General features: G+C 41.8%; 1 protein-coding gene across 12 annotated transcripts in view; it reads right to left on the minus strand.

The window, feature by feature from the left end:
• Positions 1–22,176, minus strand: part of DOCK9 (dedicator of cytokinesis 9) — a 290,974-nt gene that overhangs the window by 179,070 nt on the left and 89,728 nt on the right. For 4 of the 12 annotated variants that reach the window (XM_047869305.1, XM_047869251.1, XM_047869270.1 and 1 more), the window contains exon 1: positions 1,694–1,915. The exons of the other annotated variants lie outside the window; for them this stretch is intronic. In XM_047869305.1, the coding sequence (XP_047725261.1) occupies positions 1,694–1,819 (126 nt within the window). In that variant the 5' untranslated portion in view covers positions 1,820–1,915. Of the gene's footprint in view, positions 1–1,693; positions 1,916–22,176 lie in introns of those variants that run through there. 12 annotated transcript variants of the gene reach the window in all.

Here is a 22,176-nt window from a genome sequence, read left to right on the forward strand (position 1 = left end):
TAAGTAATCCCTACGCCCACCGTAGGGTTCCCACTCAGGACGCCAAGATCAAGAGCCACATGCTCAGGACGCCAGGTGGCTCAGTCGGTTAAGCATCCAACTTCGGCTCAGGTCATGATCTCTCAGTTAAAGAGTCCAAGCCCCATGTCAGGCTCTGGGCCGACAGCTCGGAGCCTGGAGCCTGCTTCAGATTCTGTGTCTCCCTCTCTCTCTGCCCCTCAGTCCCCTTCTAAAAATAAATAAACATTAAAAAAAAAAAAAAAAAAAAAAGAGCCACATACTCTTTCCACTGAGCCAGCCAGGTGATCCGAGAAGGAAATATTTTAAAAATCACTTGTCTGATTAAAAAAAAAAAAAAAATCACACAGCGTCTTTCTATAATGTATTTAAGCCTCTGGATAAATATTTCTACACATCTGGAGAAACACTGACAAAAGACTTTTAAGAATATTCACAAGGGAACCCAAACCACACCACTTCCTCCAAGAAATCATAAGCTACATCAGCTAGGAGCTTTAACCAGTTAAATATATCCAGCATGGAAGGGGCTCGAGCTGCTCAATAGATAAATGAACTATTGTGCTGGCAGAAAGAAATCCAAGATAATGAGTAACATCTCTAAACAATATACCAGGGGGAAGAAAACTAAATCCCTCGGATGAAAATCTACAGTGAAAAAGCTCATCATATCTACTGACTTTCTCAGTTCATAGTTAGCAGTATAATTTTCAAAGCCAAACAGTATAAGGCAGCCTCACAGGTCACCGAGGAAAACAATTTAATTCAAATCCAACCCATTACAGGGAAGGTCAAGTTCAGATTACTAAAGACACTAATTGAAAATTAAGTTAATTAACTATAGCAATCGAACCTCTGTTAAAAAAAAAAATCACTATATAAAATCACTAAGTACTTGTTTAACAATCCCTTTAACAGGTCATTTGAAAGGCTCAATTGTCCCCTCTGCAGTGCATGCTGGTGGTTTTTTGCAGTTTGCTTAAAAAATTATGTGCCTTTATTGTACTAAAGAAATTCCGAGAGGGAAGCACAGCCTACTCATTGATGATAACAACACAACCATTTTTCACATTCCTGCCTTACACAGTCTACCCAGAGCGCTTTGAATATATCCCAACTACGTGGAGTTTAGCTAATGATAAGAACGAACAGAAACTTTTCCAGCAATTGGTTCAAAGTTTAGGTTATTTCTTACTTTGTTCAAGGCTACCCTATTAAAATGCGTGACTGAGAACGCATGTGACTTCATTATGTTCCTTAAACCACCACCCCCATGTCATCTTAATTTTCACAACCATATAAATACATAATGTAAACACGTTTTCATCTTGCAAAGGACTTCTTTGCCAACCCTGTGGAAAGCATTTGCAATGCGCCTCCCTGGGTTTATGTATGTCCCACGCTGCTGCTAGGTGGGACATAATTTTGAACAATACAAAGTTGTTCTATACAAAGCAGCCTCCTGGAAACCACATTCGCCCAGAAAATGTCAACATTATCTTTCCTCCCAAAGAAAAATCAAAGTGCAACCAAAGTGAATCTGCAGAAGCAAGGAGAGAGTTCGCGAGAGACAGGCAGAACAGAGCAAGTTTTAAAACCAGAGTGCCAGAAGGCAGTGGGTGCGCACCCACGGGAAAAGCACCCGGTGGAGAAGACGACAGACGACCCCTCTCACCAGCACTGGCCCTGGGCTCTCCGCTTCCACTTCGCCGGGAGCCGCATCCTTACGCTGCAGGGGGGATTCAATCACCAGCTCCTTTTTGACGCTTCGACTGCTTGTCCTGCATTTATCAGCCTGCATTCTCGGCTGGAAACGCAAATCAGACAGTCTGCTACCGGGACAGCTGCGAGTCCCTGGCAGTGCGAGGCACACGCATGCCACCCGCCCGAGGAAGGAAAGGAAGCTGGCTTCCCGAGCGCAGTGGTCAGCCGGCTGGCTGGGTCGGCAGGGACCGCGGGGGTAGGAGGGCAGGCCAGCAAGGGCCGGCCCCCAGGGCTGTTACTACTGCTCAGAAAATGGGAGGTTCCCACACGCCGGCCTCAGGAAAACAAACCCGAACTGTACAACACACAGTGTGCTGCCTCTCTGATAAAGACCGGCCTCATTGTGTCGGTTCCGCACGGCGTGGGCCACATGGAGCCGAATCAAAACAGTGCAGTGTTTAAAAGAAAATAAGTCACAGTTAGACTCTTTCATGATTACTTCAAATCTGAAGCTCCTGGAGTTAAAGACACAGCTAGGTTGTCTGGGCGTTCTAAAATTCCTGTCGTTTCTGGATGCTTTCCTCCACGGTTAGGGCTGAACACCAAATGCTTGGCTGATGACCAAAACAGGGAAGGGCAAAGAGTGAGGGGTTCCCATAACCTGCATGTGTAGGTGTGCAGGTGTAAAGAAAGAGTTTCCCCCGCAAGATAGACCTCAGCACGTGAAACTTAATTTATCTATTTTATGCCACAAAGACGAGGTCATCAAATAGTTTCATGGGACGCTACATATCATGGTAAATGCTTTTATTAAACAGAATATTACTTTAAATCAACAGGTGCATGGGTAATGAGCCCAGGATTGGAAACTGAGAGGATCACAGTAAAAATATAAGGCAGGGTCTCTCCCTTCAAGGAAAGTCAGAACTAGTTGGGAAGGCAAGGTGAATACACATCATATATGACAGATTAATATAATTAATACAGAGTTACACAAAAGCACAGGAGAGTAGCTGGGTCACCATCCCATGCTTCAATGGTGATAGCACCCAAAATGTGTTTTCCCAAAGCCTGCTATTTCTTCACATTATTAGTGGAATAATTTTTTAATCATTTAAAAATCTAAAGGAAAAACTAAAACAGAAGTCTTAAGGAATTTATTTAAAAATTACACGGAAAATGAGCGTTAAAATGGGATTGATACTAATCTGCACATCTTGGGATCCTGCAAAACTTCTCCCAGTTACTCTGCTTATTTCCTTGAAATCAGAGGATTTAATAACAGTAGATAATAGAAGTAGTAGTAATAATAAGTAAACAATGGAACTAAGTGTTATTTAGCAAAAATAGGTGCCATAAGGTATACTACCCAAGGAAATGCATAAACTATCATAAAAGATACAGGTACAAAGCTCCCGCTTTCCAGGCAAAGTATTTGAGGCAGGAAGGGCTCAGAGGGGCATCACCAGAGCCAAGACGGTACTCTACGCCCCCGTGTCCTCTTTTTTTCCCACCATGGCCTGCCGAGCCACACCAGTCTATATCACTCAAACACCAGGAATCCTGAGTGTGAACATTAATTGTGTAATCAGTCACAAGGGTTCAACTAGTCCATTAAAAAATTAAGTTTCTACAATTTTTTTTTTATATTTTATTTTAGAGAGAGAGCATGGGTAGGGGAGAGGGGCAGAGGGAGGGAGGGAGGGAGAGGAAGAGAGAGAGAGAGAGAGAGAGAGAGAGAGAAAGACAGAGAATCCCAAACAGGCTTCATGTGCAGCACAGAGCCCAACTTGGGGCACAATCTCACGACCCTGGTATTGTGACCCGAACCAAAATCAAGAGTTGAACGCTCAATAATTTTTTTAACTACTCCATTTCTCAACCTTGGCTAATCTTTCAGGGTAAATATACACCCACTTGCCAAATCTAGGTTCCAAAATAATGATATATGAATTTTAAAACTCTATCTTCATAAAGTTACAAGAGGACAAAAAAAAAAAAAAACACCCAAAACACAGAGCTTCAGTTACATAAATACAGAATTAAAGTAGCAGTTAAATAAAAACTTATAAATGTCCTATAAATCAGAAGAGGCAAGAAAGTCTGAAGCCACTGAGTCTCAGTTAAGTACAGCATAATCAACAACTTGAGCAACTTTTTTAATTGGCTTGAGAAGTTGTAAATAGCCCTATTCTTCCTCAATTCCCCATCTTCCTTAATTCACTGGCAGATCAGGACTTTGAGAGAAATGCTACCCTGTGTATTTAGTTAAAATACTCTGACATTCTGGGTGTCTGGGTGGCTCAGCGGGTTGAATGTCCGACTTCAACTCAGGTCATGATCTCACAGATCATGAGTTCCAGCCCCGCATCGGGCCCTGTGCTGACAGCACAGGGCCTGGAGCCTGCTTTGGATCCTCTGTCCCTGCCCCACCCCCACTCATGTGAGCACACATGTTCTGTCTTCTCCCTCCCTCTCTCAAAAATGAATAAACATTAAAAAAAAATACTCTGACATTCTGTAAGTAATGAATAGGAACTTAAAAGGTTATTTGTTGTATGAACACTACAAGTGTCCAGCATGGATAATTTAAGTAATCTTTGTAACAACCAAGCAGGTAACATGATTATCCCTATTTTACAGATGCAGAAACTGATGTACAGAGGGGTTCCACATGTACAGAAGGTGCTACAGTGAACAGGGGTAATATGGACCCAGTGTACACACTCTTAACCAAGATACTATGAACCAATTGTCTATTCCAATTATGCCAACTGTTAAAAAGCAAAATATGGAAAAGCTACTGATCAGCAATTAAAGATAAAGGCAGCATCTGGGTTTAGTCCCATCAAGGTAATGTAGTGAAGAGGTAAAAATGGCATAGCACAGTGCCAGGTGCATAGTAGGTATTCATTTAATGGTAATTGCTGTTATTGTTGTTATTCCCAGCTGAAGAAATTAGCCTTCATCTTAAATTCAGGGTTTTGGCTATGTGATCTAAAATGACAGTTTCACCAACCATATAGTGACAACATATTACAAAGTGCTTCAATTTAAAATCAATTGCTCTTGGGATGCCTGGGTGGCTCCGTAGGTTAAGTGTCCGACTTCGTCTCAGGTCATGCTCTCGCATTTCATGAGTTCCAGCCCCACATTAGGCTCTGTGATGACAGCTCAGAGCCTGGAGCCTGCTTCCGATTCTGTGTCTGCTTCTGTCTCTGCCCCTCCCTGACTTGTGCTCTATCTCTGTCTCTCTCTCTCTCAAAAATAATAAATAAACATTAAAAAGTCTTTTAAAATTTTTTTAATTTAACTAATTAAGGTAAATAATTAATTTAATTAAATTTTAATTAAAATGTGTTAATTAAAACATTTTTTGAATCAACTGCTCTTGGGGTGCCTAGGCTGCTCAGTCAGTTGAGCATCTGGCTTCCGCTCAGGTCATGATCTCGCAGTTCACGAGTTCAACCCCATATTGGGCTTGTTGCTGTCAGCACAGAGCCCACTTTGGATCCTCTGTCCACCACCACCCCCCCCCCCACTGGCACTCTCTCTTTCAAAAATAAATAAACATTTTTTTAAAAATTAATAAAATCAACTGTTCTTTACTCTTTGCTGCTTGATTATGACAGCTGCCTTCTAACAGTCATCTTGAACCCCACGTACTCATCCCATGAGCCAGGCATCTCCTTCTTACAGTTTTCCTGTATTTTTCAAAATTTTAGCAATAAATTGATATTTCTTTTGTAATCAAGGAAAAAACTTTAAATTGGCTCTGAGCTTCCAGGTAGCCAGGACATTACGGCAAACACCATCAGTTCCCTAATTCATATCACCAAAAGGAGAAAATGTACCAAGCTGTAAGGCAAGAAAAAAAAATTTTTTTTAAGCTTCTCATGCAGAGATTTGCATAAAAAGGGACTGATTAATATACTAGGTTCTCAACAGGTGTATAGGAAATGCAGCCGCAAAGTTCACAATGCTTTCTCACCATGATCTCAGAGCATTATACTTAAATCCTGGGTAGAGGAAAGCAATTCTAAGAGCAAGATGGCTTGTAATCTATCACCTTCAAATGGTCCAATTTATGAGAAGGAAATTCTCAGGACTTAGAGGAATGGAGTTACTATTGCCAGCTTTCCTGCTACATAACTTCTCAGGCTATGTCAAGTGCCCTGGTTCTGTTCTGCTCATTTGGGACAACCAAATGCTTTAGAAGTCTGCCAGTCTAGGAGAGTTACATGGTATAGTATTTAAGTCCATAACCTAAACCTCCAAGTAGGATGTGGTTTCTCTAAAGGGTTCGTGAGATCGATATCTAAGGACATGAGAGTGACATCTGGTCAGAGCAGTCACAAGAGGAAATGCCATCTTATAAGGATGGGAAGTAGGTGGCCAAGGTGTTCTTTGCAACATTTCAAAGAACAAGGTATATGCTGGACCTCTGGATTCAAGTCCACCAACATTTACTGAGCTCCTACTATCCAGCAGCCTCTAGTTATTTCATATGTTACCTGGTTTAACTCTTACAAGAAAAAACAAAAACAAAAACACAAAAAAACCCATCTACTAACATTATCAAAGGTATAGAGTTTTACTGTTTAAACAGAACAGAGTAAACCCTGTGGGAAAGTAGGAACACTTTAGAAGAAGGATGGAATGAATGCTTCTGTATAATGAGTTTCAGTTCTCAGATTTTAATATTTATTCAAATACAGATTGGGTACACAAAACCATGAAAACTTTAGAGAAGATTTATGGAAATTTCCAAGGGCAATTTTTTGCCACAAAGAAGGCTAACTTTGGATTCTACAGCTCCCAACTTCCCCCTCCCACTGTAAGATCAAGCTCCGTCATATTTTGAAAAGCAAAGAGTTTACAACCCTCTCACCCAGGATTCCTACACATGCCTTAAGACCAGTTTAAATGCCACCTTGTTCCTGCTAGCCAGGATTGATTAGCTCCTCTTCTAGCAACCCTGTGGGCATTGCTTTTATTTACCTCTATTTTGGAGCTTTTCACAGTCCACCTTTTATTAAGTTTGTATGTGTCACACTCTTCAGTGAGACTATAAATTCATGAGGGCAGGAACTAGATCTTAACCACCTTTGCATCTCCAGCATCTTAAGTACTGCAGGCACTCAAAACGCGTTTGCTGAATTCAGTGCTTATGTTAGTTTTGTGTCACTGGTTATCTTTAGCTCTAAAGTAAAATTTAGTAGTTGTAGAAATATGCAAACATTTTCATTTGTTAATGGCCCAAATTAAGGCAAAAGCATTAACTGTTAATAAACTGAAACCCAACAGACCATTTACTAATTAAAATGTTCCTTTCTCCCAGCTAAGAAAATATTATCCTGCAAAACTTGCTAGACACTTTCCAGACAAAGGTATACTTGGAAACAGTGTAATTGAACCTTTAAGAATGCAAATAAGGGGCGCCTGGGTGGTTCAGTCGGTTGAGCGGCTGACTTGGGCTCAGGTCACGATCTCGCAGTCCGTGAATTCGAGCCCCGCGTCGGGCTCTGTGCTGACAGCTCGGAGCTTGGATCCTGTTTCAGATTCTGTGTCTCCCTCTCTCTGACCCTCCCCTGTTCATGCTCTGTCTCTCTCTGTCTCAAAAATAAATAAACGTTAATAAAAAAAAATTTTTTTAATAAAATAAAATAAAATAAAAAGAATGCAAATAAATTTTTTTTAGCAATGAATTGTATAAAATTTAAAACTGCATTTTGCTGTAGCTAATAATCACATAAGGAGTAACCCATACGAGGAATAAATATCAATTACCTCAAGAAAATTTCCCACTCTTCTGTTAGGGACTCTTAGCATATCAGAAGGATATTTAAAACATAACAATTAACTTTAAAGGCTAATATATATATATATGTATATATATACATATATATACATATATATATATACACATACACACACACACACACACACACACACATATATATATATATATACACACCTTTAAGGTATGTATACAGTATATTTAAATAAAATATATACATATAAAGAAACATAATTTTGGGTAGATTTACATATATATTAAACATATGTCTAAATATTAAACAACTATATATGCATATGTACATATATACATATAGACTACACACACACACACACACACACACACACACGTAGTCTCTACTCCAAAGTAATCATCTGTTTTCTCTTGTTCTGGGACAGTGAAACAGCAAGCACAAATTAAGAAAAATTGCAAAAAGGAGCAAATGATAGATTTTCCAGTGTATTGTCCCTGGTCAGATCGCGGGCCAAAGAAAAGAAAGGGTGTCAGGGAAATGATCTGCCCTTCTGAGAGAAACAAAAATATAGGATACAGAAGGCACAAGAAGCAGCAAAACAACAGGGAGTGGAAGTCACAGATGTAGGACACAAAGTGATAGTTACGGTGGAAGAGGGATATAGTGATGAAAAGGGCAACAGATGTGGGAGCAGGTAGAGATGGGAGAGGAACAGGTTTTCTGCATCAGACCCTTGGGGCCTCTTTGAAAAGTTAAAATAAAAACAAAATCTGATAGGGGCACTGGGTGGCTCAGTCAGTTAAGCATCGGACTCTTGATTTCAGCTCAGGTCATAATCTCAACAGTTTGTGGGATTGAGCCCCATCAGGGCTCTGTGCTGGCAGTACTGGGATTCTCTCTCTCCCTCTCTCTCTCTCTCTCTGCCCCCTCCCATGCACTCATGTGTTCTCTCTCTCAAAATAAATAAATAAACTTTTAAAAATCTGATATAAATTCTGATGCTCACCTCAACTTTTTTTTGTCATCAGAGATCTAATCAAATGATCACAGAAATAGAATCTGCATCATCATCTAGTCTAGTGGTTCTTAGCCTGGAACTCAAGACTGAACTTGGGGGGGTCCATGAACCCTCAAAAATTACATTCAAAATTTTGCGTGTTTGTGATTTTTCTGAGGAGAGGCCATTAGAGTTTATCGAACATTCAGAGGAGGGGCCAAGGGAAGATCATCCACTCACAGAATAAGGAAACTGAGGTCCAGAGAAATGAGCTAGAGAGCCAACCAAAGCTTGGGGATACAAAGCTCTTCACCTTAGCAGGTTCAAATTCTATTTAAGTAGAGACAACAACAGCAATTTAAACACCAGGCACCAGTTAAATAAACAAGCCATCCAATGGCAATCACCACTGTCAACACCTACAGTCTGCTCATTCGTTGAGTGATGGCCAGTCAGCAAGTGGGTCATTACATGAAATGTCATGCCAGATGCACAACCCAGGGCCAATAAAGTATACCTCCAAAACAGGACAAATCAGCAATCCAAACTATTTTCTGAGAACTTTTAATGACTTTGAGAAAATGCCCACAGTAATACACACATACAAGACTCAAAATAAATATATGACTGCTGATTAACTCTGGTATGTGAGACTATCAGTAATTTTTTTTCTCTAAACCCTTTCCAAATTTTCATCAAAAGCACTTATTACCTCTATATTCAGAAAAAAAAAATGAATATGCTGTATTGCAAGATAATGGTATAGAAAAAGCTCACATTGAGGTTTTAGCCCCCACTATACCACTCAACAGCTGTGTGATATTAGAAAAGTCACTTCAGGGCCGACTCTTGATTTCGGTTGAGGTCATGATCTCACGGTTTGTGATATCCAGCCCCACGTCAGGCTCTGCGCTGATAGCATGGAGCCTGCTTGGGATTCTCTTTCTCTCCCTCTCTCTCTCTCTCTCCCTCAAAATAAATAAATAAACTTTAAAAAGAGAAAAAAAAAAGTCACTTCACCTGTCTGGGTCCCACAAAGTTCACCTATAAAACGAAGGACTGACACTAAAAAATCTTACAGCTCTACAGGTCTATACTAACCATTAAAACTTCCTTTATTGATTAGTTTCAGGGAAAATAAACCACTGCAATGAATGATAAACATTTCAATATCCCATTTCCCCACTACACACAAAAGAAAAACACAAAGACTAAATAGTAAATGTTTCTAAATGCAGAGGACCCTCCTCCAGAGGAGCAGGGACAGAGCTGAGGGGCTGGCAGATGACAAGGACCACAGGATGTTCTATCGGTGAGGAAGGATGTCACGGGGAGGCCGGCTGCCCTCTCCACACAGCTCTGGGATAAGCCCACAGTACTGGGACAGCAGAGCACAGGCTCTGAAGAAGGCTCTGTTTTCAGATGAGGCAATTAAGATGGAGAGTCCTTCATTTCTAGAGACTGCTCTCCAGTACTGGGGGTGCGAATTTAGGACAGCAACTTCACCCCCTGGGGGCCCCAGGTCCTGCACCTGGAAAAGAGGGATCAATGTCCACCATTAAAATTCTAACCAGATTGAGTACATTCCCAAGACCCAAGCGGGTAATGGATGTGTCCCACTGTGTGCAGGAGTACTGCACGCAGCCACAAATATTCAAGAAGCTTCCCAGTAAAGACAGCCTCACCTCCGCCCATGACATCCCCTTTCCCCTGCTTCCATTTTTCCACAGCCTCTATCACTATCTGGCATTCTGTATTCTATTTTCCTTATTTGTTCCATGTCTGTCTAATCCCAATTTAAAAAAAAATCAAAGGCAAAGAAGCTCTGTGAGGGCAGAGATTTTTGTCTATTTTGTTCACTGCTCTATTCCCGGGTCCTAAAACAGAGTAGATGCTCAAAAGATATTTCTTGAATGGATTTAGAAGAGTCAGGATCCCCGCAGTCTGGAAATGGAACTTTTACACTCTGCACACCAATAGTTTTTCTGTAAACTGTCAGTTTATTTTAATCACAATAATGATACCTCAGCCAGCAGTGTCAAAGATTTGGTTTAGAGGTGGAAATTTACAAAGCAAAGGAAAACATAATGTTCCTGGGATTTTTCTCAAGAAACGAAACTCCTGGCCCGAGTTACGGAGGCCTGGCCAGCCACACAGCGTCACCCCTGACGGAGGTGTCCCAGCACATTTTATCTACCCTTGTCAGCTTTAAGCACTGCAGAAAGGGTGGCGGGTATGTGGTGTGTACACAGCAGGCGATCCATAAATGTTTGCTCATAGGATAAATGAAGAAATTGCCTCATCTTGGTTTGATTCATCACAGACCCAAGCCTCACAGAAGTTCAAATGAAGAATTTTCTAACTTTCCTCCCTACGTGCCAAAGGTTGAGGTTAAGGGCCAGATAATGTATGCTTGGTGAGAAAAACAACCAAAAGCTTTTTTTTTTTTTTTTAAGCACTAAAGTTTTTCCTTCTAAATAAAATGCTTTATTCGGTTATAAATGGAAGACAAACGTCCATTCTTTCACTTCTCCCCATATCCACCCCCCAAAGCAACCTAATGAAAACCGCAAATGACCACCCTCCAAGTTTACTGGTTCTGTAAAATCTTTGTGTAGGTTAACTTCACTTAAAGAGAGTTCCATCAGTGCTACTAAGGCTCAAAACTGGTGGACCAGGGCACCTGGGTGGCTTGGTCGGTTAAGCACCCAACTCTTGATTTCAGCTCAGATCATGAGCTCGTGGTTCGTGCGATCAAGCCCCATGTTGGGCTCTACCTGACCTCGAGGAGCCTTCTTGGGATTCTCGCTCCCTCTCTCTGCCCCTCCCCCACGCACACAAGCACACCCACGCTCTCTCAAAATAAATAAGCAAATGTTAAAAAAACAAAACAAAACTGGTCGACCACCTTGATTTATAGATGATGGGGATGGGGCTAGCTGGTAGAGGGCACAGGGCTCTGATTACTCCCTGGTGTCATAGTTCATGGCCATCAGCCACCTATCCTGGGGGCAGGAGAGAGGACAGGCCTCCAGGCAAAAGCAGGACACCTACTTCTGCAAAAAGGAAAACAACCCCCAGCTGCAAGGGGAAAGTCCACCAGGAGGAAATTTGGCAAAGTGAGTTATGGAGTACCCCCTAGTGCTTCTGGCCTAATTTAGCTTGCGTTTAAGACAGTGACCATTTACAATAATACCAGTTCCCTAACAATAATTGGGAAATCCCCACCTTTAAAAAGCAGATTACGTGCCCTGCATAAGATAAACTCATCAGCAGCAAAGATGATGTATCCCTTCTCATCCTGCTGCCTAAAGGATGGTTTTCCACTTCTTCCAAGCTCATTGTGATTGATTTCCTATGTGAAATCAAGAGACTGCCAAGGAATAGAAAACAAAGCCAGTTTTAGGGGACTCAAACGTTATTCCTGGACAACACATCCTGACACGTCAAACTTTCCCCCATGCGTGCTTGCAAAAATATGGAACTAATTTGAATGAATTTCTTCATAGATAAGCTACAAATAAAGGGACCAGGGCAGGAGATACAAACACAGTGCATGGGAAGGGTCACATGCCAAGGAAGACACCAAGGTTTGCCTCCTCTGCACCTGCCAAATCAAAACACACACACTTAGAAACTGATGGTGGCGGTGGTGGCGACAGGGATGGTGACAGGAATGGTGACAGAGCTGTAGCCACCTTTGCTCCTTTACTAAAGTTGTTTGAATAGTCCTGTTACTTCTGCTACATTTCGGTGGTTTTATTTTATTTCAGCTGCCCCCTCTCACACAAGGGGAAAAACTCAAACAAGGGGAAGAATATGGTTAAAAGAAAGAAAGTGATGTTTAATCAGGTTCTGAATACTGGAACACTAGTGGCTGTGAATATTCTTCCACTGGCCCTTTCATAAAAAGAGCCCAGGTCTTGAAGTCCCTCTGTTGATTCAAAAATAGGTTAAACACAAAACAAACAAGGCTTCCATGTCACACAGAGCACTTAGGAACTCTCCAGGCACACACTTCCATTTATGCTTTGCCAAGACCAAAATCTATAAGCCAATACTTATTATTATTATTTTATAACTGTCACACAAGAATCTCAACACAAAGAGAAGAGGAAAGGGAAGATAATAAGTAACCTGGGGGATGGCAGAGGTGGGCAAGGAAACCATTACCCGAGTCCCTACTAGGTACTAGGCCCCCAACATACAATCTCATTTAATTCAGATCAATATTTTATTTTATGTTATGTTATGGTATGTTCTTTTAGAGAGAGAGTGAGTAGTGGAGCGGGGCAGCGGGGGTGGGGGGGAGAGAACCCCAAGGAGGCTCCATGCTCAGCACAGAACCAGAGGCGGGGCTCGATCCCACAACCCTGGAATCATGACCTGAGCCGAAATCAGGAGTTGGACACTCAACCAACTGACTGGTTCAATTTAACCCTTATAATAGTAACACTATATTAGGTGTTTTTGTTTACAGAAACTGGTGTTCCTATAAAGTTAATAACTTACCTTAAGTTTGCATAGTTACTATGCTTTGGAGCTATGTTTCAAAATCAATCTTAAATCTGGTAACTAAATAGATCAAAATTTTTATTTAAGTTTTATTTAAAACATAATTTCATCTCCCTTTTGAACAGAAATCTCCTTAGGGGAGCCACTGAAGTTTAATGTTAATAGCAGTTGTGTCTGAACTATGGAACTAATGCTTTTATTTTCCTTTCTTTCTACTTATCTATATATTCAAAACTTCTCTCAAGCATGTGTTACTTTAAACACATTCAAAAACTTTTTTAAAGCCATTTATTTACTATTTGGGAAATTTTTAAAAATTCATGTCCACAAAGTAGCTAATGCATATAACATGTTCCTCCAGGGGCACAACTTGTGGGAAGGTTAGTGAGGTATCCAATTCAGGAATAGAATTTAAGAAAGCACCAAAACTCAGTAATTAATATAGATAAAATTCAATGAAATTCTCAAAAAATCAAAAATAATACCCCCCCAAAAATGCCACGATAAATAAAACTTGAAATGAAAATGGGTTCGGTATAAATGAACTTTATTGCCTCAGGCTCCAGCACGGCTCTGCTCAGCGAGGGCTTACTCTGGGCCCACCACTGTGATACACAGGATAGTTATTCCTCCATCAACCCTGAGACAGGTACTCTTATTTTACAGAGGAGGAAACTGAGGCATGAAAGTTAAGGAGTTAGTCCAAGGTCACAGAACTAGTTCAAGGTCACAGAGCTGGTACGTGGCAAAACCACTTTAAACAGGGTAATAAGGGGCCATTTGTACTTTCCTTGAGCATAAACATAAAATCAAAGTCTGTTTAAAACTGCTCTCGGGGCACCTGGGTGGCTCAGTCGGTTGAGTGTCCAACTTCAGCTCAGGTCATGATCTCACAGTCTGTGGGTTCGAGCCCCGCGTCAGGCTCTGTGCTGACAGCTCAGAGCCTGGAGCCTGCTTCGGATTCTGTGTCTTCCTCTCTCTCTGCCCCTCCCTCACTCACACTTTGTCTCACTCTGTTTCTCAAAAATAAATGTAAAAAAAAAATTTTTTTTTTTTTTAAAAACTGCTCTCCAAGCAAGCAGCTTGTCAGATAAAGATTTAAACTCAAGCTGAACACACATTCTTCTTCCTTTGATGATTAAGTGATTCAGTGGCAATTTGGGCAAAGAACCAAACCTCCACTACTAAAACCCCCACTACTAAAACCTCTTTTCTTTCGTTTAATTGTTCACACAGAGGTAAAACCTCCTAATCATTCAAAGTTTGGAACAGAGGGAGGGAAAGGGAAAATGTGAGAGCAAAGACTTTCCTCTCGCTCTAATTCCCCACAGGAAAGACACTAGAAACAGGCAGTATAACCTGGAGATCTGCCTCCTGAGGCAGGGCAGTCTCTCCACGTGCTGAACTGTGATGAGCCCCAGAGACAATCCTTGCTCCCCCCCCCCACCCCCACCCCCAGCCTGTAGGGCAACAAGGCGCAGAGGCCCTTGTGGTTTCCCTGCCCTCCTCACCACTGCCTGCCCAAGGTCTTACAGACAAAGACCACAGATTGTCTGCAATGCCTCCCCATGCCTCCAGAAATGCTACCTGTTAATCTGGAATATCCCCTTACCACCTCCTGATCTTAACCTGTCAAATGCCTGCTCACCTCTGTATGATGCAGATTCCAGAAAACACCCCAAACTGCTCAATTGGAATCTTGTGCTGAGACCCGTGGGCCTGCGCAGCACCCAGGTGAGACCTCTTAGAGGCGTTCATCCATCTATGTCTGAGAATCACAGATCCTCATTTATTAACTTAAAAGAGACAAGAACACCCACGATGTTTAAACACAGATCCATAACAAGGAAATGTGGATGGGTTCCCGGATATGTCTCTGCGCAGGTATGACACAGATGATTGCCCTTGGCTGAAAGCAAGGGGTGGCATAAGGATGAGGCCAAAACGCTTACTATTCTCCACAGGATGGAACACACACCCTTGGCCTTATCAAGATGCCATGGCAGGCTTTGACTCATTAGTGACTGATCATTTCTATTTACCTGGACTTTGGGGAAAAACACAAACTTGTGCGTAGATTCTTCCACCAGAATTACCCTTCACTCACCTTCCTCTCTCCTTTTCCCCTGGGCCCCTGTCAGAATGAAATGCCTTTCAATTTCGAGCCAATGAGAAAGAACCTACAGAGCAGGACAAGTTTCACACGTCTCTCAAATACTTTTAACAGTATGATCACAGACTGAAACACCTGCTTATTAGCAGGATAGTTTCCCAAAGAGAACACAGAACAAAACCAACCCAGGGTTTTGTTGCCTGGAATCCCTTCTCAAACATCTTGTTTGCCAGCTGAGTTAAAAGCTCTCATTCGAGTTCAAATTTGTGACCCTACGGTTGCTAACTGAAAGCAATGAAGCAATCTCTTTAGAGAAAGGCAACTGCATGTGTAAGGATTTCCTTTCTCCCGCCATTAGAGGAATAAGATGCCAAAGTTACATCCTCCATATGTATCCTCCACAACTCACTGCAATTAGGCCAGTAATGAAAAAAATACCCCTTACCCAATATTATACGTTCAACACACTATTATTTTCCCCTTTTAAACAGAATCTCTTACTCAGATGTGTACATTAGATTCCTGACAACTTTCATGAGCCTTCAATGCTGATTTAAGACCTGAAGGCAGTAAAATAAACAAAAAATCTCAAACAAGTTTTGTTTGGCAGCATTTTTAAATGGAGACTATGTTAACACTTCCCCAACATCTCATTTTGAAATAACTGCAGCATATACTACAATGTGTGTTCACTGATTTCGGGGCAAACATAGGACTTCTGGTTTATTGCAATAGATTTAAATCAACCAAAAGGGTCAGCAGATCCAGCTCCCCAGACCTGACATGCCACCTCCAAGTCTCTACTTGTCTTGGGGACACAGGCTCATCAAATTAGGACACCAAACTGTCTGATGGTCAAGTTCTTTTCGGCTCAGATTTTCTGTAATTCAGTGATACATATTACCACTGTGGCTAGCTGGGCTTCCTTCAACCTTCTACTGTGACACTAATTTTGTCACATTCTGAGCGACCCAGCATTTATTACATAAGAGAACTTCTTAGGAACATTCGTGAAAGTAGTCAATGGAACGCTCTCTGTATTTACTCATTAATCCATTTGTGAATGAGCTGATTCATGCATTAACTCCCCTGTCTGCTCAATTAATCACTCAGCAGGCATTTGCTAACCACAGGGCACTGTGCAGGGCTGAGAGGTGAGGAACACACAATCCAGTGGGGAGCAAGTAACTTCAATACCACGAGTGGCAGAAGAAACAGGCTAGGCCTGTGTTGGCCAGTATGACAGCCATTGGCCACATGGGGCTACTGAGCATTTGACATTCGACTAATCAAACTGAGATAAGCTCTACATATAAAATACACACTGGATTTCAAAGGCTTTGTATGAGAAAAAACATAAAGTATCCTATTCGTAAGTTTTTACTGATACATGTTGGAAAAGACTTTGAATATACTGGGTTAAATAAAGCATACTATTAAAATTAATTTCATCTGTTTCTTTTTACTGTTTTTTTAGTGTAAAATTCCATATGTGACTGGCATTATATTTTTATTGAACAGTTGCTGGGCTAGATGCTCCCAATCCTGGGTTCTCTTCCTGGTCAGACAGAAAGACCACCGTTTGCAATTTCCTCAGACAGCATTAAGCTACTGCCATTTGGTTGCAGGAAGAGTTGAGGAAAGACAACCTCTCAAGAACTCTCCGGATAAGCTTCAGAGATGAGGTGCATGTGAAAGGCGCCTACACGTGTGGGTCTCAAACTCCGTTGTGTCAGAATCATTCAGAGAGCTGTTACAACACAGACTGCCCGGCCCTCTTCTATGCTCTCTAGGCTGCTGGAGCTGGGAGGGAGACCTGTGTTGGCCTTCCTCCGGGACTGAGGGGCTGCCACAGCCTCGCTGTCCCACAGCTGCCTCCAATGCAGCAGGTCTGGAGGCGCTCCTGATGCTGCTCATCTGGGGACGCACCTGAAAAACCAGGGTCTTAAAGGGTAAGCAAGCCTTCATCAAGCAGTGAAGATTACAAGAGGCATTCCAGGGAAAGGAACCACGTATACAGAAAGGTTCGGAGGGTTGGAGGAACACGGTGGGTTGAAGAACAGTAAGACCTGAAGTGAAGAAGCATCATAGGGCCTGGGGAAGGGGGGCATGGAGAAAAGTAGAGACTTCCATTCCACGGTCAGGAGTTTGAATTCTCCCTCCTTAATAACATTGCATTTTTTGTTAATGTTTATTTTCAAGAGACAGAGACAGAACATGAGAGGGGAAGGGGCAGAGAAAGAGACACACACAGCATCCGAAGCAGGCTCCAGGCTCTGAGCTGTCAGCACAGAGCCCGACGGGGGGCTCAAACCCACAAACAGTGAGATCATGACCTGAGCCGAAGTCAGACGCTGAACCGACTGAGACCCCCCCCCCCCGGGCACCCCCCACTTCCTCAATAAAGCAGAGCTTTCCTTTCCACAGCATATGTAGTAATAAAAATAATTAACATAAATATGAGTAACTGCTAATACTTCAATTTCCTACCAAATTCCCGGGAAAATGACAGTACAGTAATTATACCCCTGTAGGCCAAATGTGAGACTCCAAATTCCTAATTCTTGGGCCAACCACCTAGCTAGTATAATCTTGTTATGTTACCTGAGAAACGATGTCACCACTATCTAGCTGCCATGTTTGCACCATAAGCAGAGTAACACTTGCCTTCAACCTACTTCACAGAAACGTTTGGGAGATTAGATGTGGAAATTAAAAAAAATATGCACTCCTAGGAAAAGGTATATAATTGACATGCAAAGAGCGTCTATTATTTTAACCAGGTACTACCCAACCTGGGGAGATACAAATGGCTGTCGTGGAAAGAAGCAACCAGAACTGACAAATACCATGGAGGAAGTCAGGGACTATGAGGAACAGCATAACTTCACTAGGAATCCTTTCCAGTGGTACTATTTCAAGTGCCTGTGCCCTCCTTCCCACTATTCAGGACAGACTGGGGTCGGGGGGGAGGGGGTTCCCAAATCACTCAACTGGATTAAAAGCCAGATGTTGGTGCCCTCCGAGTAGCTATAAAATATGGCAGTGGAAGAGAGAACCTCTAAAGTCACCATTTGTACTGCACCCAAATGAATGCTGGTGAAAAGATTTTAGTAAGTGTTTTTCTTTCTAACAACATAAGAAGGGAGAGTTCTGTTTGAGCTAAATATATTCTTGGCTCAGTATAGAAATCTAATGGTCCCTTTGTGATCATTTAGAGGTGGTGAAAGTGATTAAAGCAGTTTGTTTAAAAAAACAGTTTATTAAATGTTTTCTCTCACTGCAGTTAGAACTAGATGGATGATACATGGAATTTGCTTATGTCAAAAGTACATAATGCTTTTACCTCAAAGAGAAAAAAAAAGCATATTACTTTCAGCAATATACCTTAATACCAACAAGCTGCAATACGAGAAGATACTTTTTTGGTATCCTTAATTCACAGCTTTGTCGAAGAAGTTTCACATATATTGTCAACTTTTTATCAGGGCACTGTCATAGGTTCCCAATATTTGTTGTGTCAAGTAACAATACAAAAATACAAAAAAAAAAAACCCAAATAACATTAATCACTACCAACATTTCATAAAGAAGGGTTATTGAAAACACACACGTAAACACGCTTGAAACCAGAAATGACAATCTTAGAACTTTTTTTTAAAAAAGCTTTTATTTTTTTAATGTTTATTTTTGAGACAGAGAGAGAGAGAGCGAGCATGAACAGGAGCAGGGCAGAGAGAGAGGGAGAGAGAGAGAATCCCAAGCAGGCTCCGTGCTGTCAGCACAGAGCCAGACACGGGACTTGAACCTATGAACTGTGAGACCATGACCTGAGCTGAAATTGAGTCAAACACTTAACCGAGTCGCCCAAGCACCCCTTTAAAAAGATTTTAATTTTGTAAGAGCTCACTACATTTTCCTTATTCTCCTCATTTCCACACAAATCAGAAAAAGCTTTGTCACGGTCTGAGGACCAGCCCTCGGGAACCAAGGAGGGAGGCAATCAAATGCTCACAGGAGTTGACGGGGATCACCTAGCTCCCTGCAAAGGGAGGTTTGCACTGGCTCTAAAAGTAGAATTAAGGGAGCTTCTGGGCTGGTGGCACGTGAGAGGGGTGGAGAGTGGTGGGCTCAGAGAGAGTGTGGAAGCTCCGTGGCGCCTTCCCCACAGCTTGCCCTTCCCCACAACCTTGCCCTGTGCATCTCTTCCCTCGGACCATTCTTCAGTTCAGATGCTGGAAAGGGCGAAGCCATATATTGCTGACACCACTCCTGCTCTTGGAACCTGACAAGAATAGAAGCCTGCAAACCTGAGTGGCCTTGCCCCAGGGGCATTTTCATAGGACGTGCTGATGGACTGGATGGTTACTAATGACTGAACAAGATTCCAGTAATATACCAGGACCCTTTGACCTTTAGGAATGTTTTCTTAGAAGAGATCCTTGTTCAAAGCCCAGGAGGTGAACTGTGATATCACAAATTATAATAAGAAATATATATTTGTGGGGCGCCTGGGTGGCTCAGTCGGTTGGGCATCCAACTTCAGCTCAGGTCACGATCTCGTGGTCCCGTGAGTTCGAGCCCCACGTCGGGCTCTGGGCTGATGGCTCAGAGCCTGGAGCCTGCTTCAGATTCTGTGTCTCCCTCTCTCTCTGCCCCTCCCCCATTCATGCTCTGTCTCTCTCTGTCTCAAAAATAAATAAACGTTAAAAAAAAAAAAGAAATATATATTTGCGGGGCACCTGGGTGGCTCAGTCAGTTAAGTGTCCGACTCTTGGTTTCAGCTCAGGTCATGATCTCACCGTTCGTGAGTTCTAGCCCCGTGTCGGGCTCTGCACTGACAGCGCAGAACCTGCTTGGGATTCTGTCTCTCCCTCTCTCTGTCCCTCCCCTGCTCATGCTCGCTCTGTCTCTCTCTCTCAAAAATAAATAAATAAACTTTTAAAGAATTAAATAAATATATATTTCGTTATATGTTTGGTCTTTATTCCCTTTCTGACACAGAGCTCCTTTAAAAAAACTAAAAATAACCACGTGATTGTTTTTAACTAAAAAATGACCACCTGGGTGGCTCAGTCGGCTAAGTGTCCAACTTTGGCCTAGGTCATGATCTTGCCATTCCTGAGTTCAAGCCCTGCATCGGGCTCTGTGCTGACAGCTCAGAGCCTGGAGCCTGTTTTGGATTCTGTGTCTCCCTCTCTCTCTGCCCCTCCCCGACTCACACTCTGTGTGTGTGTGTGTGTGTGTGTGTGTGTGTGTGTGTGTGTCTAAAAATAAATAAATATTAAAAAATAATAATAATAAAATAAAAAATAATTAAAAACTGGACTGTTGCTTCAAAATTAAATTAAACAAACAAAACAAACAAACAAACAAACAAAAAAACAACAATGAGCCAGACTTCATTTACTTCAGAAACATCCAAAATGAAATGCCCAAGGCAGGTGAAGTGCTGCTGGCCTGAGTCTCAGCAGAAGCTGGGGTGTGCCCACCATCTCCTGGGGCAGAACTCTGATGCTGAGGGGCGCCCACTGCCGCCCGTCTCGGCCGTGTCTGCAGCACTTACCCTTCGAACTACAGACTGAACCCAAAGCATCAGATAGTCTAATCTAGTGGTTTTCAAACGGGAGCAATCTTACCCTCTTCTGGGGAGCACCTGGCAATATCTGGAGACGATTTTAGTTCTGTTTTGTGGAAGAAAGGGGGTTGATACTGGTATCTAGTGGGTAGAGGCCAGGGACTCTGCTAAATATCCTACAATGCCCAAGTCAGTCCCTACAACAAAGATTTATCCACCCAAAATGTTTAGTGCTGAGACTAAGAAACCCTATACTAATCTTCTCAGAAAAATTAGTTCTCAAATGCACAGACCTCCTTCTGCAACAAGAAAACATTCACCTCAAGAGTTCAGTATATTCATCCTATCATCACACTTTTATATAATCATAATTATATAAAATCATATTATACATGTAAATATATTTACAACTATGTCCCTGGTCAAGGTTGATTAATTATCTATGTTCCTTCTTCCCAGTTGTGCACCTAATACCATAATGTCTTTTCTTTCTACATATCAGGTGGTAGTTCTTTCCCGTTCTTTTCATACCTTCTTTTGCATGACTTCTGGAAAAGAACTAGGACACGCTTAGCAAAAATCCATGGTAACCAATGGATTATTATACATGGTAACCAATTTTTTGCATTTAAGAATATATAATTATTACATTTTAGAATAGTATATTCTAGAAGCCCAACAATATTCCACATTAAGTTTCATGTTTCTGTTCACTTTAACTTTTTTTAAGTAGGCTCCACACCCAACATGGGGTTTGAAATCATGACCCTGAGATTGAGAGTCACATGTTCTACCAACTGCACCAGCCAGGTGCCCTGTTTCCATTCACTTTAAATCATAAATAAGTAAAAACCTATAAGAAGCTAGTGAGATATGGTGACTACCACTTTACAAATAGGAAATTGTGTTCTAAGGAAATGTATGCATAGAAAAAAAGTCACTAGAATCTGAATCATGCTGTTAGAAATCTATCTGCTAGATGGGCAATGGTCATCTACCATGGGGTTCAATGTGCAGGTCACCAAACTATGAAGGACACCAAGTCCAATCATGACAGAAACATCTTTTCCCAGGAGGGCATTTATCTGTAGACATTCTATTAATATCATTCATTTATATAAAGCTAATGCCAGGGTACTGTGTCAAGTGATAACATTACAAGGGATCATCATATAATGTCACCAAGTAGGCTGGAAAAAAAGGAGGTCAGGGAGACCTGTTAACTGCCCAGGATTTCTACAAGCATACCTAGAGCTCACAATGGAATCATCCAGAAAGCAACTAGCCACAGAATTAGACTAGAAGAAAAGAAGAAGATGTTTAACCAATCTGGGGTCAAAAAAGCCTTCTCTGTGGAAGATACTCTTAAGCTGTGGCTAGAAAGAAGAGTGAATTCGAATAAAGAATGACTAAATTAGGGGTGCCTGGGTGGCTCAGTCAGTTAAGTTTCCGACTCCTTTTTTTTTTTTAAGTGTAT

Source organism: Prionailurus viverrinus, chromosome A1, assembly GCF_022837055.1.
Source record: "Prionailurus viverrinus isolate Anna chromosome A1, UM_Priviv_1.0, whole genome shotgun sequence".
Taxonomy (NCBI): Eukaryota; Metazoa; Chordata; class Mammalia; order Carnivora; family Felidae; genus Prionailurus; species Prionailurus viverrinus.